Source organism: Arctopsyche grandis, chromosome 4, assembly GCF_051622035.1.
Source record: "Arctopsyche grandis isolate Sample6627 chromosome 4, ASM5162203v2, whole genome shotgun sequence".
NCBI lineage: Eukaryota > Metazoa > Arthropoda > Insecta > Trichoptera > Hydropsychidae > Arctopsyche > Arctopsyche grandis.
In genome coordinates, this window is record NC_135358.1 from 26765369 (window position 1) to 26783383 (window position 18015).

At 34.1% G+C, this 18015-nt stretch overlaps 3 protein-coding genes across 6 annotated transcripts in view; 2 read left to right on the forward strand and 1 right to left on the reverse strand.

Annotated features, from left to right (window-relative positions):
* Positions 1-926: 926 nt before the first annotated feature.
* Positions 927-3127, forward strand: LOC143911086 (5'-nucleotidase domain-containing protein 1-like). Its single transcript, XM_077429824.1, has 2 exons — positions 927-2623; positions 2863-3127. Exon 1 carries the CDS (start codon positions 998-1000, stop codon positions 2423-2425), a length of 1428 nt encoding a protein of 475 aa, XP_077285950.1. The 5' UTR covers positions 927-997; the 3' UTR covers positions 2426-2623; positions 2863-3127.
* Acat2 (Acetyl-CoA acetyltransferase 2) overlaps positions 3086-18015 on the reverse strand; it is a 55522-nt gene continuing 40592 nt past the window's right edge. Inside the window, exons 1-9 of one of the 3 annotated variants that reach the window (XM_077429825.1) lie at positions 9861-9917; positions 9436-9515; positions 8710-8831; positions 8519-8631; positions 8244-8443; positions 6721-6950; positions 5518-5703; positions 5287-5449; positions 3086-5202 (exon numbers count right to left, since the gene is read on the reverse strand). In XM_077429825.1, coding sequence (XP_077285951.1) covers positions 5084-5202; positions 5287-5449; positions 5518-5703; positions 6721-6950; positions 8244-8443; positions 8519-8631; positions 8710-8831; positions 9436-9484 — 1182 coding nt within the window. In that variant the 5' untranslated portion in view covers positions 9485-9515; positions 9861-9917 and the 3' untranslated portion in view covers positions 3086-5083. Of the gene's footprint in view, positions 5203-5286; positions 5450-5517; positions 5704-6720; positions 6951-8243; positions 8444-8518; positions 8632-8709; positions 8832-9435; positions 9516-9700; positions 9918-18015 lie in introns of those variants that run through there. The other 2 variants (XM_077429826.1, XM_077429827.1) reach the window with 2 other exon arrangements.
* Positions 11138-18015, forward strand: part of LOC143911076 (uncharacterized) — a 34577-nt gene continuing 27699 nt past the window's right edge. The window contains exon 1 of one of the 2 annotated variants that reach the window (XM_077429801.1): positions 11138-11366. In XM_077429801.1, the coding sequence (XP_077285927.1) occupies positions 11277-11366 (90 nt within the window). In that variant the 5' untranslated portion in view covers positions 11138-11276. The remainder of the gene's footprint in view (positions 11367-18015) is intronic. The other variant, XM_077429802.1, reaches the window with a different exon arrangement.

The window sequence follows — 18015 nt, forward strand, 5'->3', positions numbered from 1 at the left end:
CTTCAGCACTGCACGACTCCGTTTCAAATATGTCATTTTATTACATTTCTATTCATATCTACCGTCACGTCGCGGTCACGTCGCGGTCACGTCGCGGTCACGTCGCGGTCACGTCACGTTCACAGCACTTTGGCCGAGTGCAAGGCAAAATCGGCTTACTTATACATTACAGGCCATGACGATACGGCGCAATATTGCTTACGTCGTATTGTCGAGTACTTGCAATATGAATGCATACACGTGCATTCGTAGCTACGCGTCAGAATACAAGTCAGCAAAAATGTTTCGGCGTTTATCGAACGAAAAATTATGTATAATCGCGTTGTTGTTGGAAGAAGAAGCTCAAGAAGGCAATAAAAAAGCACGGAGGCGTTTTGATGTGCATTCATGCTAAAAAATAGAAAAACCGAAGGAGAGTTTTGGACACTGTATAAGGAGCTTGTGGATGATGGACAAAATTTTTTTAAATATTTCCGTCAAAATTTTTTTTTTTTTTTTAATATTTGCGCCAAAACCATGCCGAAAGATTGAACAGCTGTCAACTGTCACTATCGATAATTGGTCCAAAACAGCAAAGCGGCAGACTCATGGCACGTAATTCGCGTGTATATTTCCACGATGGCCAAAAAAACGGATACGATACGTTGACGGATGTTGCTGTAAGGTATGAACAGGAAATGTCGGGTACTGCTGTAAGCCTGCCTTGGCGTAAACGTGACGGTTGGTATGAATATACCCATACAAAATGTACCAAAGAATACTTTTCGTACGGCCGGATACCTGCTGAAGTCGGTACGTGCTGACTAGGTATGAACAGACTTTAATTTGTGACCAGTAATCACCGAACCCAAAAATTGTCAGAACTGTAGATGGTCGTATAATTGTTTTGTTTATATCTTGTTTATATGACGTTTACGGTCAGAGGTTAGGTGTCCGCCGTTACGCGACCCCGACTGATAAAAATGTATTACAATTCACCTTGTGAATCTCTACAAGTATGTTGCGAAATTTTCGTCTGATCACCAGAACCCTTTACAAGTACCCAGTGCGTCCAAATTCTTCGCCTCATTCATTTACTCAACCTAGAAGATACTCCAGGTTTTCAGCCAGCACCATCATGTCCGGCCACAACTTTTTCAGTTTCGACAACTACGATTGTATTGGCTTCGACCTGGACAACACCATATGTCGGTTCAACATCGAACACCTCATGAATTTAGAGTATGACATCCTCAGTAATTATCTTGTAGAAAACAAGGGCTACGATCCTGTTTACCTTCTAGAACCAATGTCGCAAAATGCTGATTTTCTTCAGAGAGGTTTGATAATGGATTTAGAACGCGGAAACATTCTGAGAACGGGCGCAGACGGCACTATTCTCAAAGCAAGTCACGGCAACAACCTTCTAACGGAGGAGGATATCATCAAATACTATGGTCCAAATAAGCAATGGGAGATCGCAAACAAGTATGCCCAAAACCCTTTGGTAGCCTGGAATAGTGATTTAGAAACTAAAATACGATCATGCTTAGACTTCTTCGATATTCCAGCCACACTATGTTTTGCCAATTGCGTCGACTCAATAGATGCTAAAAAGGGTCTCCAAACTTCCTACAATATATGGCCTGACATTTTTCAAGGCTTACAAAATATGTTTCTACGAGATAACTTCATCAAAAATGTTGGCGGCTTCTATCCTAAACTGAAAGCTAATCCGGATAAATACTACAATAAATGCGACGAATCTGTGCTATCGTGGTTAAAAAATATTAAAAAACACAAAACTACATTTTTAATCACCGGCTCCAATGTAGATTTTGCCTCATATTCTGCTAGAAATTGTTTGGGTAATGATTGGATGGATTATTTCGACGTAATTATATTTTATGCCAGAAAACCTGGATTTTTTACAGGTAGTCGTGAATTTGTAGGCATAGATGGACTTGTAGAAACTGATCCGATAGTAATCGATTACTCGAATAAAAAACATATATACAGTCGAGGTAATTGGGAAGAGTTGATTGATTTACTTTCACACATCAGCGGCAAAGAGCCACCTAAGACTTTATACATCGGAGACAACTTAGTTCAAGACATTTATACGCCTTCCAAATTTGTCAATTGCGATACTGTGGCATTATTGGAAGAAGTTTCTGCTGAAGGCATGATCGGTAACTTCACGAAGGATCCCAACAGTCCAATTCTCACTTCTCGCATGTGGGGCTCGCTCTTCAGCATCACCGATCGCAATGGACAGGACATACCCACTCTTTGGTCAGATATCATTAAGCGTCACAGTAAGCTTTGTATTCCATCACTTAAAGTAATCGCTTCTCAACCGTTAGACCATAAATATAAGACATTTTCGGAAGATGGAACCTCGTCCGGATTCTATCCCAGTGATCCTATAAATTTTGTATATTAAAAAGATCACATGCATTTAAAATTTCCTAGTACAAATGATATATACATCTTAGAGGTAGATGTTTGAAAATTAATGACAAATTTATTTTTGATATTAAGTATTTTTCATTGTATATTTTTTATTATTATTTATCCTCACTAAAATGTTTACTTATTTATCCTTAAGTTTTTAATGTCTTAAAGGCAATGTTAACACAATGTTGGGCGCTGACTCATATTTGTATCATTTTGGATGCACAACGCTTAGTGGCCGCTGGTACATATATGATTTATGACTGATATATTTTTGTATCCCGTTTGCGTCAATCGTTTGTGGCCGATGATACAATTATGTATCACGTTTTCGTTTATGACGAAAACGTGATACAAATATATATTAGTGGACTGAAAAATATATTCGCGCAGTCGTGAATCATATATGTATCAGGGGCCAGTAAGCGTTGTGCACCCAACATGATACAAATATGAGTCAGCGGCCGCCATAGTGTTAAGAACAATTTGAAATATTCTTTTGCAAATATATGTATACGGAATATAAACCAGTGTTATGTTTTAACTAGTTTTAAGCACTCTCACGGGTGATTGAGATTAATCCAAACAAATAATCTTTGTGATTTATTCATGTAAAAAGTATCCCAATATGTTTTTAGTCTTTATTTTTGTAAATTATCCACAATAAAAAATCTTTGATTTAATTTCTTGCAATTGTTTTTTTACATTTTCTATTTGAAATATTCATTGAAAAAAAGAGTCACAACGCTTAGATGTAACCCGAAGAAATAATCAAGTTTTTGCACAAATGTGTAGACATACATAGATTTGGGTACAAAAATTTATTAAAAAAAATTAAATATACAAACATAACAAAAGTATTGTCATGCGAATACCATCAATTGTACATAAACCGAACAAATTGCACACATTTTGTAATAAAATTTATCTACATAAAAAAATAATTCACATACTAAAAAAAACGATCATAACCTTCGACTCCATATAAAATTCTAATACATAGCACCAACTTTAGAATAATAAAAAGACATCACATATATTATACATTTTCAATACAGAAATACACATGACACTTACAAACAACACTCGCATAATAAATATAATACTTCAGAGTATCGCTTTATATGTATATCAAAATTGGTCCATCTTAATATGATATTGTCAATTTAAATAGCACTTTAAAGCGAAAAATTCGATATAACAAAAATAATACAATGCAATTACAAACAGTTACCGCTTTTGTAACTCTAGCAGAAGCGTTAAATATAATATAATACGTGTTTCATTTCACATTAACATTAATAAACATATGAGATTTCAATAACTATAACTACTTGCATACAATATGTCCCAAAAATTTAAGAAATGTTTAGAAAAGCCCTGACATACCAAAAATATCGCCAGTCTTAGCAGAATTTAGCTTCGAGTTTTTTGTTGACCATTCTAGACACTAAGCATGTACATTCACATGGCATTTTTTGAAAATGCTGACAAGTGTAGCGAAATTTCGTAATTCCACTATTCAACATTTGAAAAAAAAAACATTATAAATAGCAGTTTTATTTATAAAAGGTTTCCCCAAGATATGATAATAAAAATGGATTGCAGAGATTCAAATTCAGGATCAAAAATGAAAATTACTATTGTAACGTGGGAATTATCAGCCGCCTAAAGTGCATTCGGGAGCTAACAATGGAGACTCCCCGAATGGGCCTAGCGGGACTCTAAGTGGTCGATAGAATTCCTAGAAACCCTAAAAGTGTGAGGCCGCGAAAGCGTGAGACTCACTTAAAACTGTATGTGCCTAAACAATAGAGAAACAAACGGATCGGGGAAGCTGTAATGAGCGACCTTCCCTTTTTAAGGAAGTACTTAGGCCATATCAAATCATTCTGGAACGAGTTCTGGCTGTGCGTGGTCCTCCTGAATCATTCAATAAATGCTGTGAAGCGACTTTGGCCTTTGATTTGTATCCTTGGTTTTTCATTTGGTTGAAGGTCATCCCCACGTTACACTATTATGGGTATTTCAGGATCTACTATTTATTAGTCGTTCAAATTCAATTGAAAATCTTACAGTATAGTAGTTCCTATAGATAAAATCAAGACTCAAAAGAATATTACTGATTCAAAAAATAAGAAAGGGCCTGTCTAAGTATTTCTACACCTGTTAATTTCTATAACGATGGCTGTAAGTGATATTAATGTCAAGATGATGTTAACATTTGTGTCACATTCAGAGATGTATTAAATACAAACTAGAAGATAAATATGCACTTGAAGAGTGTATGTAATTCAATTCAGATTTATTTACGAATAAGATAAAAATAAAAACTGTAACATAGACCATAAGCTATAAGCAAAATTTTCATTTTACATGACAATTTTATGCCAAAGCTCACTTATAACAATACAGTTATCGGGTCGATAAAATGTTTTTACAACGTTCATTATTTCATATGAGAATAATTTGATAATTTATAAGTATGTATGTACGCACATTACAATATATAATATGATATCGATAAATCTCAACAACCACTATAAACAATATAGTGCAAATTAAATATACAAAATTTTAACAACAAATGAAATTTTCCCTTGTACCAAACAATACAAGCTATAAATATTAACAATCGGTAAATTCATTACATTCTTTCAACAGCAATAGCTACTCCCATACCACCACCGACGCATAGCGATGCAACACCTTTACTTTTTTGCAACCGTTCAAGTGTATGCAGAAGGGTTACTAATACTCTACAACCTGAAAATAATCCGAAAAGCTTTAAAATGAAACATCTGTTTACTAACATACATATAATAAATAATCATAATATACGTAATATACCCGATGCTCCAACAGGGTGACCAAGTGCTATTGCGCCTCCGCAAACATTTAGTTTTTCAGATTTTATTCCAAGCTCACGTGCAACTGCTATTGCTTGAGAAGCAAAAGCTTCATTAATCTCAAAAAGATCAACATCATCTATCGTCCAACCCACTTTGGATAGCTGCAATAAAATGATGCATAGTAGAAATCAATTAAACATGTGTACATTACATAAATATGGATACCTACAACTGATTTCACTGCAGATACAGGGCCAATACCCATAATCAATGGATCTACTCCGACTTGAGCGATTCCCCTAATCGTTGCTAATGGTTTCAAGCCTTTGGATTCGGCTATCTTAGAATCCATCAACACGACGGCAGCAGCCCCATCATTTATACCAGAAGCATTACCGGCAGTAACGGTACCATACTATTAAACAATTAATCCAATCAGTTGTTTTAACCCTTTGGCTGCTACGAGGTTTTTCAATGTCCAAGCGAAAAATGCTAACATTTGTAATTATTTTGAAAAAAATTAATATAATATTTTTTTTTACATACTTACTTCGCCGAACACTCACTACATTTTTAAGAAGCAGTCGTGGACTCGTGCTCTCTCTTTCTGTCTTGCTTTTACATGCGTGCGTGCGAAAGAGATACCTACATATATACACTAAATAAGTTTTGACGATTGTTTTCCGAGGCTTTATTCTTTTCAATAATCTATTTTTAGATATCGATGTATCCTTACAACATGCGATATATTCGAAACAGTTAGCGGTCTCTCTCTATTTCTTTCTTGGTTTTAATTGTGTACGTATGAGCGAGACACACAAGGATGTGAAGTTTCTAATAATCAAATAATTTTTCAACATGTATCATAAACATTTTGTATGCATTTCAGTTGCATTTGATTGATTGCATGAATTCGTGACGTCTCGTGACCTATATAATTGAAAGCGGATTTCTATTGTTTTTTGCCATTTATTTTAACTCTGCAAAATGATATCGGACAGTGAAAGTGATGAAAGCGAAATAATAGCTCCTCGCCGAGGAACTCGACAAATCAGCAGCTCTACTGATTCTGAAAATGAATTTATCGATAATAATCAATTCCCAAGTAATAACTCCTTATATGACATTGACAACGAACCCGAAATTTACTTTGATGATGAACCCGAAATTGAAGAGCTTTTATTTAAAAAATTGATAAATATTTATAAAGCTTGATTGAAAAATAAATATAAATACGTATATAAAAAAAATGTTTCGTGCCACTGATGTGCTGGTGGCTCAAAGAAAGTATCGAAATACGACAATTAATGACGTCAACAACGATCGTCGTAGCAATCTTCGCCGATTTCAAAACAACGATTTATCGTTGTTGTAGCAGTCAAAGGGTTAAAACATTATGTAAAAATTTTGGTTAGAATGTGAATTTTAAAACCTTATCGAATACTGGCTTCAGTTTGCAGAGACGCTCTATTGTTGTGCCCGATTTTGGATACTCATCCACCGTCACAACAGTAGGCGTTCTAGCAGATGTTATTTCAACTGGAGTAATTTCTTTATCGAAATAGCCCAACTTAAGTGCTTGTTCTGCTTTATTTTGAGACGATGTTGCGAATTCGTCTTGTTCTTGTCGACTGATGTTATACATTTTACTAATGTTTTCAGCTGAAAACAAATAAATGCTTTGAAATTCTTCAGTGGCAAAACTTCAATTAACTGTTATCTACTTATATTACTAATACGTTATATAACATATTCAAATTTTAAATAAATATACATGTTAATTTTCATGTACAGTGATTGTAAGACATAATTTGACCTGGATAAACAGAATTCCAACAGTGACATCAAACTTTTATTTATCCAAGTAAGAATTAATAAGTTAAATTCACATAAAAACAATTACATACATACAATTATAGTTCTGCCTAATGGAATAAACCAATGAGATTTATTTTAGTTGGATAATTAAAATTAATATACATATATAATAATATGTAGTACGTCAAACAGCTTAAAAAATCCATGATTTTCATTCTAATAAATTAAAACTTTTTATACTCAGAAAAACTCATAATAGACAGTGAAAAAACATCCTGGAAAATTAATCCTCATGTTTATCCAGATACTACGGGGGAGGGGGTCATAAGGGGCGGTCTCCGTGACGAGACAGAATGTCAAATTACAGAAAACGCAAATATCGGAAGGCAAAGATCGAAAATCGAAAGATCTTAAGTCGAAAGATCAAAAAAAAAGGGTGCATGGTAAACGGTACATACTCACTTAATTTGCGCGAGCAGGATACAACAGGAACAAGAGGAACAGGCTTTTCCTCCTGTATTAATGTACGCGCGCAGAATACGGGAGGAAAAGCCTGTTCCTCTTGTTCCTGCTGTACCCTGCTCGCGCAAATTAAGTGAGTATGTACCGTTTACCATGCACGATATTTGTGTTTTCTGTAATTTAACATTCTGGCTCGTCACGTAGACCCCATTAGGGGTGAGCAGCCGCCCCCACTAGATATTATTATGAATTTGAATTAAAATACTAAACCAACAAAACTAAAATATTTAAATTCTTTAGAACACTGTCAGGTATAAATATGTCGATTTTTCCCAGAAAAAAATGTTAACTCCCAAATATATTTTGTTTTCTTGCTTTGAAAGATATTTGTAAAACTCGTTTATCCTACAAAACAAATTGTTGAATAGGATTGCCTTTCTATTACTGAAAAAATGATTAAAAGGAATAGTTAAAATTTATATAAACTCATTTTTTAATATAATATAATACACCCTCCCCCCCCCCCCTAGAAATTCATTCCTTACTGGTCAAAAATTGCAGATACTACTATTGTAATAACAATATTTCAATGCTTATGTACTGCATTTAATGATTTTCAGGTGTATAATTTGCTTTCCAGCTAATTCAGTTACATACAGTAGATTGGGTGTATACCTGTAACTCCCATATGAATATTGTGAATAGTATCGACAAGCCCATCTTGCAGTATTGTATCCGACAATGCCATATTGCCTAGTTTTACTCCAGGTCTGACTAAAGCAACATGCGGTGCTTGGCTCATACTTTCCTGCCCACCACATACGACAACATTACTCGACCCGCACAATATAGCTTGGTAACCGAGAAAAACACTTCTGTAAAGATAAAAAATATATATTATTCATTTATTCTATTGATATACAAACTAGCAGACATTCTTTCGAACTCACTTTAGACCAGACCCACATAGCATATTTATTAAATAAGCAGGCACAGTTTCTGGTACGCCAGCTTTCAAAGCAGCTTGTCTACAGGGGTTCTGACCTTGACCTGCAGTAAGTACCTAAAATAGAATACAATAAACGATGCGATCTCATACGATCTTAAACTGCTGTGAATAAATAATAAAAAAATTACACACTTGACCAAAAATAACTTCGGATACATCTTCTCCTTTTAAATTGGCTCTCGATAATGCTTCTTTTATTACTATGGCTCCTAATTCTGCAGAATGTACAGATGCTAAGCATCCACCTAGAGATCCTGAAACAGTACAATAATGATTATTAAAATATATGTATAACAAAATATTAATTGCTTTAAAACAATATTATGTTGTAATAGAAAAAAATTCCACGTGATATTTACTAATTTAATAGTGTGTAAGCAACTTTCCAAATTTCACTTTCAAAAGATTCTCCAATAAAGTAGGTCAATTTGACCACAGCTGTGTTGTTTTCTTTTTCTGATTCAATCGTAGTTTTTTTATTCAAGTTTTATTATTTAATGTATTCAAGAAATTTATTATTAAGGATTCTATATAGGATTAAAATAGACAACTAAAAAACGGGACTGAATGATTTCCCAGTACAGACATCAATTTTTCAATCTAATATTTCAGGAAGATAATATCTGTATGTACAGGCTTAAAAAAATTGTAATTGTGAATTGTGAAACAAATTTATAATAAATGGCAAAATTATATGAGATGTTAATAAACAGGAAAACTTGATTATTATCATTACTTTGTATTGAATAAAGTGAAAAAAATCAACGCAAATTTGATGTATTGCAAATATCAATTTAATATATGTATAAAAATAGTATATTTGAATAAATTTTGTATCATTGCAAAAAAATTCATTACCAACTGGTGTGCGAGTCCCAGATACGATGACGACACTTTTGTCAGACATGATGATTTTTGCACGTATAAATCAAATGATTCTGAAAATATAAATTAATAAAATTAAATTAATAAAACGAGCAAAAGAATTTCGTGAGAATAAACATATTAAATTGTATATGAAAGTCAAAAAAAAAAAATATATATATATATATATATATATATATGAATTATTCAACAGTGATTCATATGACAAAGTAATGCATTTAAACGAGTGACAATTTACTCAAATTCAATTATGTTGCTGAATGTGCTCAAAGGTTAGTTCACTCATAAAGTTAGAATCGTGAATGAATGGTCCTTTTATTTTCTAGATAAATAGCTTTAAAATGCTATTGCTAAAACTACGAGTCCATTAAAAAATAATAGTGAGGATGTGCAGCCACCTGATGAGGAGCTGTAAAGAAAGAGCGTGCAGCCACAACGACAACCGGAACAGAACTGGCACTTAGTGTTGCTGCTATTTATGCTACGAATTCAGTGCTTACAGCATAAAAAATATGATTGCATTATCCTCTCGTTCGAACACTTACGCAATTTTCCGATAATGTCAGATTACATGACAATTAAAACAGGGTGAATTGTAAAACTGCCAGTTTGAAAAATATGGAAAAATGAACTTTGGCTAATTATTTACTATTATTATTATGTCAATTATTAATAATATTTGAATTGTAAAAAATAAACTTACATTGATTTAAAGTTATACTACAACGATAAACTTCATACATTCAAAATCATTCAAAATGATTCAATACATAAGTACAATAAAGTGGTAATTGGACTATTAGTCACATTGCGGTGGGCACAAAGATAATTTTTGCCATTAAAATCGCGAATACGCAATATTTGGCACTCAAGTTTTCGTTAGTATGATGGACTTTTCGGCTGCCAGATGTTCCATTATAGAGATTTTAGTGACTGTGACCAGTTATCACCGAACCCAATAAAGTATTATAAAACCAGTGGTTTCACCCTAATGGTTTCCATGGGTTTCCGGAAACCCATTGTTAAAAATCAAAAGTTTCCGGAAACCCATTTTTGATCTAAAAATTCATATAATTTTTGTCAAAATTTATACAAATCTTGAAAATTTAATGAACTTTCATGTAATAGTGCCTTGGATGAAAAAAAAAGTTGGAAACAATATTTTCAAAATAATTTTATTGAAAAAAAAAAATTTGGAAACCCGTTCTTCCAAAATTGAGGTGACACCACTATATAAAAACATGTGTTTGGTGATTATTCCGCACAAAGCGATCTCGCAAATTACTCACGCGAGTGGTACCCACGCAGAATTTCATACTAAAATGAAAATTTGAGTGTCAGATATAGACATCAGTGTGTGCGATCGCAATGTGCGAAATAGTCCGTTTACCTTTCAAATTATGTCTCATCCAATTTGATAGAACTGTTTTATAATCTCTATACTTATGATACAAAACAAGAACTATGTGTAAGAAAAATATCAGTAAAAACGTATGAGAATTTTCGACCTTGTATACTAAGTGCAATGCAAATGAATTTTTTAATATAAGATGATTTATTGCAAAATATAATAGATAAAAATTATTTAAAAGTGTAAATAGATGAAAATAGTGGTTTTGTAAAAAAGGTGTTGGCCGAAATTGTGCAAATTGACTGGTCGACACTAGCAGTGTTTAGACCAGTTGTGACTTTCATATCAACGGTCGTTGCGCGACGGTTAGTTTCTTATTGTCCTGGATACTTCGTTATATTTTAATCAACTTGGTGCAAAGACGAGCTAGTGGTTCTGCTGCTGCTCTGGAGACTGAATAGTCATGGAGAATCATTCCGTTACGAAGAATATCGTCATCTCCAAGCCAATGTCGCCGTTGAAGCGCGAAGCCCTACGGGATTTGATAAACCTGGTCAGTAGAATGCTTCAATCGTAATTGTGTTTTTACGTATGTAATTTTGATGTTTCGGTGTATATGGAGGATTGTGATTAATCCGCTTGAACGTTCAAGGTTGACAGAAGAGACGACCGTTACGTTTGAATTTGAATTCTGACGCTGTCAGTGTAGCTCAACTGTCAGTGTCAAACTATAACGATTTTTACTTTATTTCGCCTATATTTAGCTAACATTATTTTTATTAATCACAATGTATGTTTAATTTCAACAAATACATTATGTCATTATTATTATTGTTACTAATTTTTATTGTTACAAAAAAAATAAATACATATTTATTTATTTATTTCACATAAATTAATTATATATTGATTTAAGTCATTTCAAAGCAACCTTAAACTTCATTCGCTTTTAAATTACATATTTCATTTCGTTTGAAAATGTCACTTTACCGGTTTTAAGTCTATATAAATGACATCATAGTCATAATAATACATGAATACTTACATCCTATATAGAATTTTAAATATTTACATAATACTTTAATACATAATATATTATGCGAATAAAATTTCCTGTTATTAGTTATTTTAATTCAGATGATAAAGTAAATTATAAAATTTTCAGTAAAAAAATCTTAATTTTTTTTTAATTCTTTGGGAATGTGTAAGTTGTGAATATCCAAAAACAAATTGAAATCCAACTAATAATTAAATCTAAAAATATGTACATATGTATAATTTTTCGGTTCTTATAAATTACAAAAAAACATTTTTTAATAATTAATTCAGTAATTATTTATTTTAGGGACATTATTTTGATTTACATATATACATATATATTTAACACTGACGTAAATTATATCTTAAAAATATACTAAATCGAAACTCATAACTAGTGAGCGGACCCAAAGCGCGCCGTTCATTGTTCAATTGTTCACCGTGCTTTGTTAAAGGTTCGCCGAACCTTTTTTTTTGCACTCTAGCTTTGTAAATGGAGCCAAACCGCCCCGATTCCTGGAAAAAGCACGCTCCCTATCCTACCTCTACTCATAACTAGAGTACGGACCCAAAACGCGCTGCTCATTGTTCAATTGTTGTAAATGCTTTGTAAAAAAGGTTCGGCAAACCTTTAACAATGCATTTACAACATTTGAACAATGAACGGCACCCTGGTTATCCGGGCTCTACTCATAACATTATAGTGATTTATTTATTTGGGTAACTTTTTATGTCATTAATTCATTCAGACTAATTACTATATTCGTAATTTTCGGTGATCGGTTGCATTGTGACCGGTTTTATCCGTTTACCTTATTTAATTTGTTTTTTAGTATCTCAGTCATTTCTAGATGCTAAGCTGACATTTTTTTTAATGAAAATACTTTATTATGTTCTTTACTACAGATGTATATACTTGAAAATATTGCAAACACTTATGGCAAGCCCGATTCAGGCGTCATCCTATTCTCAATTTAGGACAATCTGTTGGAATTCTTTCCGACTTCTTTCCAGATATCTAATAGTCTTTCTACAGAGGTAACCCTTGTCCAGTGTTTTTTTAATGTTTTGCAAACAAGACGAACATTTACGACCTATTTTGCGACGTCCCTCAATTTTCACAGGCTTTTTTTCTCTCTATAGGTTTTATGTTAAGTGACAAAACCAGGACATTTTTTTTTCAAACGAATGTTTCTAAATACTCGCAGTATTAAAAAAAATAATGAATATTAGAAAATCATGGATGCACTTAAAAATAAAAATGGATGCACTTTAAAATAATTAAGTTAATTTCACTATTTACAAACAGGTCCATCTCAAGTATTCTGCCGGGACAGATACCCAAAAACCAGTACCGTACTGGTAAAACCAGTACGAATGGTCATCTTACTCTATAATGATCTGCAATATGTGAAACTTCGGGCGTTTTATAAAATGTTTTCTGCGTTTGAGTCATCGTGCATACTTGAGAAGATATTCAAAAAAAATCGTACACGTACTCGTGTGACCTTTCATTGACTCAAATTGACCTGCCCTGTCTGTAGTGGCAGTCGAAAGGCGACGTTGCGAACGGCGGCCGGCAGATGTCGCTAGTTTCGCGTCTCGATCAATCGAGTTTCGGCAGAGCTCTGCTCGGCGCTTCCCAACCTCTCTTTTGCTTCAATCACACCACACGTTCCTCATCCAACTCAGTGCCACCGCACATACACACACTCGACCTGTCCCAGGACATTGCAGGAGATTCGACCGAGCGACCCTCGACCCGTCGATTGCACAACTTCATCATGTAGGTGCGTATTTGACATTCCCCCGCAGATTTTACCCGTGAACAACTCGACGCAGGTCATTTTTTTTTGTAATTTACCCTACGCACGACTTTTGTATGTATTATTTGTTACGTGTGACAATATTATCGATCGGGTGGGCGTTGCACGTGCGCCCCGTCGCTTAAAACAATACTGCATAGTTGGTGCATCGAATTGCACAATTGCAATTTGCGTGACCGTGAAATATCGCACGTGCGCCTTTGCCCGTATTGATTGGGTTCGAGTTTGACGCACCAGTATCGACTTAACCTGTGAGTGCTTTTTTGATATGTATTTTTTTTTTATTATTATTTTATTGAAGCCTAGGTATGTTGCTAAGCTCGACACGGTTGCTAGGCGACAGATGTCTTGTTGACGTTATCGTTTTGACGTTTGATGAGTGCGTTTTGAGAGTGCTGTTTTATGTCAAGTTATAGGCTATTTTTTTGGGGGCGTGTTTGTGATGGAGTTTGGTTGCTTTGTTTTATTAATTGCATTGAACGATATCGAATAATGAATGACCTTTATTATCTTGAAATATTGGTTTGAAAATTAGTTGCTTTATCGCCAGATGGCAGTCATTTAAAGTTTCATATTGTTGATATTGTAAAGTTTCGTTTATAAATATGGATATCTGCTTTATGGATATATTTGCAATGATACCTGATTTTGATTTATATTTTTATGTAAATTAGTAAAAAATATTATAAATGCGCATTACGATATAATCAACTGCTATGAACCATCGAATTGAAGGCAACAAATTAAATGGTCAGTAATTTTTACAAAAACTTAGTAATAACTAGTCACCGGACCCCGAAGGTGCCGCGTATTGTTCAAAGGTTGTAAATGCGTTGTTAAAGGTTTGCCGAACCTTTTTTACAAAGAATTTACAACAATGGAACAATGGATAGCACTGTGACTATCCTACCACTAGTAATAACTAGAGGTAGGATAGTCACAGTGCTATCCATTGTTCGGCAAACCTTTAACAATGCATTTACAACCTTTGAACAATACACGGCCCCCTCAGGCTCCGGTGACTAGTAATAAATAGTCACCGGAGCCTGAGGGGGCCGTGTATTGTTCAAAGGTTGTAAATGCATTGTTAAAGGTTTGCCGAACAATGGATAGCACTGTGACTAACCTACCTCTAGTAATAACAGTGTAGTGTATTGTATACTAGTGGTTTTACCCGGCTTCGCTCGGTATTTGTAATATAGACCGTTTAAACATGGCAAATATAATATATATTAGATTGAAATGAACGGTCTCGAAATTGTTTGAAGTATTTTTTGGCTTTTTTTTTACAAGCAGCCAGTGACTAATAATCATCTATTTACTGACCAAATCAAACAAAGTTTCTGACAAAGTAAATACAGCCTTGAATAAATCTAGTGTTTATTTTGAAATATGCAACTTTTTAGAAAAAAATGACTAGAAAGTCAAGTCAATGTTGAGCTATAAATTGTTTTAGTGTATTTTGAATTGATTTAAAACGTATTTTACATCTATATTATAACCGTTCATTCAATTGAGGCTACTCGTATACTTACTGTTCTAATTTGAATCATACAGTTACAATGCAATGGCACAACTTTGATTTTATAGTGTGTAAATTCAACTACATTGAACTTAGTTTGGAAGTTATCTTCGATCTTGGATTTGGTTCTCGATTTGGCCAGTAGAAACCCTCCCTTCCATATAAGGATCCTTTGGGATTTCTTTGTTGTCTGCGCAGGCTTTGCTGATCAATAAGTACATACATAGTATCCATCTGCTAACAATAGTTTTGTAACTCGAAAAAAAAGTAAAAATACTGCTAGTTACTGTTATATGCAGTACTCGTAAAATATAACATAACACTTACATTATGGCAAACGCACTGCTAAGTATGGCTTGCGACTGGTGGTTTATTATGCCATAAGTATGGTGCAGAACATAAGAGTATAGAGTTCAATTATAGCTGTCAACGCGTAGATGGATGTGCTTTGTCGATCCATACGTGCAAAATTATGATATTTACTGTACATATGCAAATTTAAATCGACTCCTTTTTAGTTTTGAACAGCATTCGAGTAGTAGGCATTGTTTGAGAAATAATTAGGTATAAATATAGAGCGATCAGTTTTCCGTCTAGTCTAGACAGAGTCGTACGAGTTCTTGTCAGATTGTGTCCTGAGTTTTCTCTGGCTAGGTTCAACGTCTCTTTCTTCGGTATTGGCACACGAATTTTCGTTGCAAAAAACGTTGAAAGAGACACGTTCGCTTTTAGCAAGCTACGAATGTATGTATGTATGTAGACGACGTTCGTTCAATTGAGGTTTAATTGTGTCAAATGGTGAAGATCTCGTTCGGTTAACTCTAATCTGATTCAAAGGAAGAAATAGAATTACGTTGGCTCGTCAGAATTTACCTCCCATTATCTCAAAAGCGTTTTATCTCGTTATTAAACCCGTATTGTATTACTCGGGCGACTTGCCTTTTATATTTTGTTTCCATGTGATCCATCAAACTTCGAGAAACCCTGCTCTAATTGAACCATTGTGTAAAACAAAAAAGATGACGCTTTTATTTACGCCATCCCATTTTGTCTCATTTCCTAAATTGAGTGTAATTAACGATCTCATTTCCCCTTGAGTAATCTTCTCGGTGTAGACAGTAAAAACAAACTACACATTCATTGTCTGTTTTATTTTTTTGTCCTCAATTTATATGTATTTTTTTACGGAATATGTATAAATAAAAGGATGTAAGATATAGTACATTTTACTTCATGGCTTCATCCAGTTAATAGAATACAGAAAGCTTAAGTTATTTTTGATATATGTATGTACATAAATATGTATATACATTATCATCATCATTTACAGCCATTTACCATCCACTGCTCTTCAACATGCTTCCATTCGTCTCTATTTTGCGCAACTCTCATCCATCTCAGCCCACACATTTTTCGAATTTCACCCACCCTCCTTCCTTTTGGTTATGTGAGCCACCCATTGCCATTCCAATCTCTTCACTCTCTCCATTATATCACTCGGGTTCTCATTAATACAATATTCGATTGATGGAGTTTTTGGGTGCCAGATGTTCTGCGATCGAGATTTTAGTGACGTGCGGGAGTTCGCTTATTGCGGAATAATCACCGAACCGATATACATATAATACGTATCTACATGTGTGTAATTCTATGAACCAATTATGGATCAAATTAAAATGTTTTTTTTTTTTTTTTTTTTTTTTTAATTTTGATCAAATTATGTTGGAAAGTCCAAAGGATTAGAGTATAAAAGAAGATGAGGTAAATATGTATGTTGTCTCATTAAATCAAATTTTATCATCTGCATTAGAGTGAGGAGTTAAAATCAAAGTCTCGAGATAAAATCCTTTTTTCTTTTTGTCGATGGGGCGAGGGCAAGGCCGTGTCTACCATACGTACAAACGTGTGCAACGCACACAGGCGGCCGAAAGAACTGAGAATCGAAAAAAATATATCCCTTAAAAAATACGAAACAAGACATCATACATTATAAAATGCATTTAGATTGTCATGTTGTATACATGTGGATTGCTGTTGCAAATTACAACTTGTAATTTGCAACAGCAATTATTCGGGGAAATAACGGGATAGCAGTTATAGCTTCGGTCCGCATAGAGCTAGGTCTTTTATTATCTTAGCGATTGCCAGATGTATTTCTTCAAGGATGATGATTATTGGTTGGTCATCGAAAGAACAATGTCCTAAATGTGGGATTGGGGGTAAAAACACTATTTTCACGAGTTAATTTGAAAATGTCAAGTCTCTATTGTCATCTGGTCCTTTTCAGAACTAAACATTTTGGTTTTCTGTCTGTGTTTCATCACCATATTTCTCATACAATCACATGTTAAGATTTTGCACTTAATTTTTTTTATTGATATAATTAAAGAGCGACCGACTTAAGTTTGCTCACAGGCGGCCGAACTCATATGTAGGCGCAGCCCTGGGCGAAGGTTGGGAAAAGCTTTCAACGTTTCCCTCCAATCCAGTTCTGGATGAAAACCATTTTGCTCTGAGATCTACAATGTATACAATTCCAGCTGTCAATCCTGCTTCTTGTTTTATCTGAATCTTTTTGCATTGAACGAATTAAATGTATTTATTTGAACACATCGCACTCAAGATCACATTTCCGAACAGCAGTCGTAAAGTCACTCCAAGAGAAAATACGTCGTTGTCGATTGAACAAAAGGACGAAACGCGATATTCTCATTGTGGTGTCCTTTGCGTACAATTTAAAGCTAAAACCTTCACGCTCGTTAATTTTCCAACGGGAAAATGCGACTCGCGGTATAATTTTTGCATTCCTCTAAACG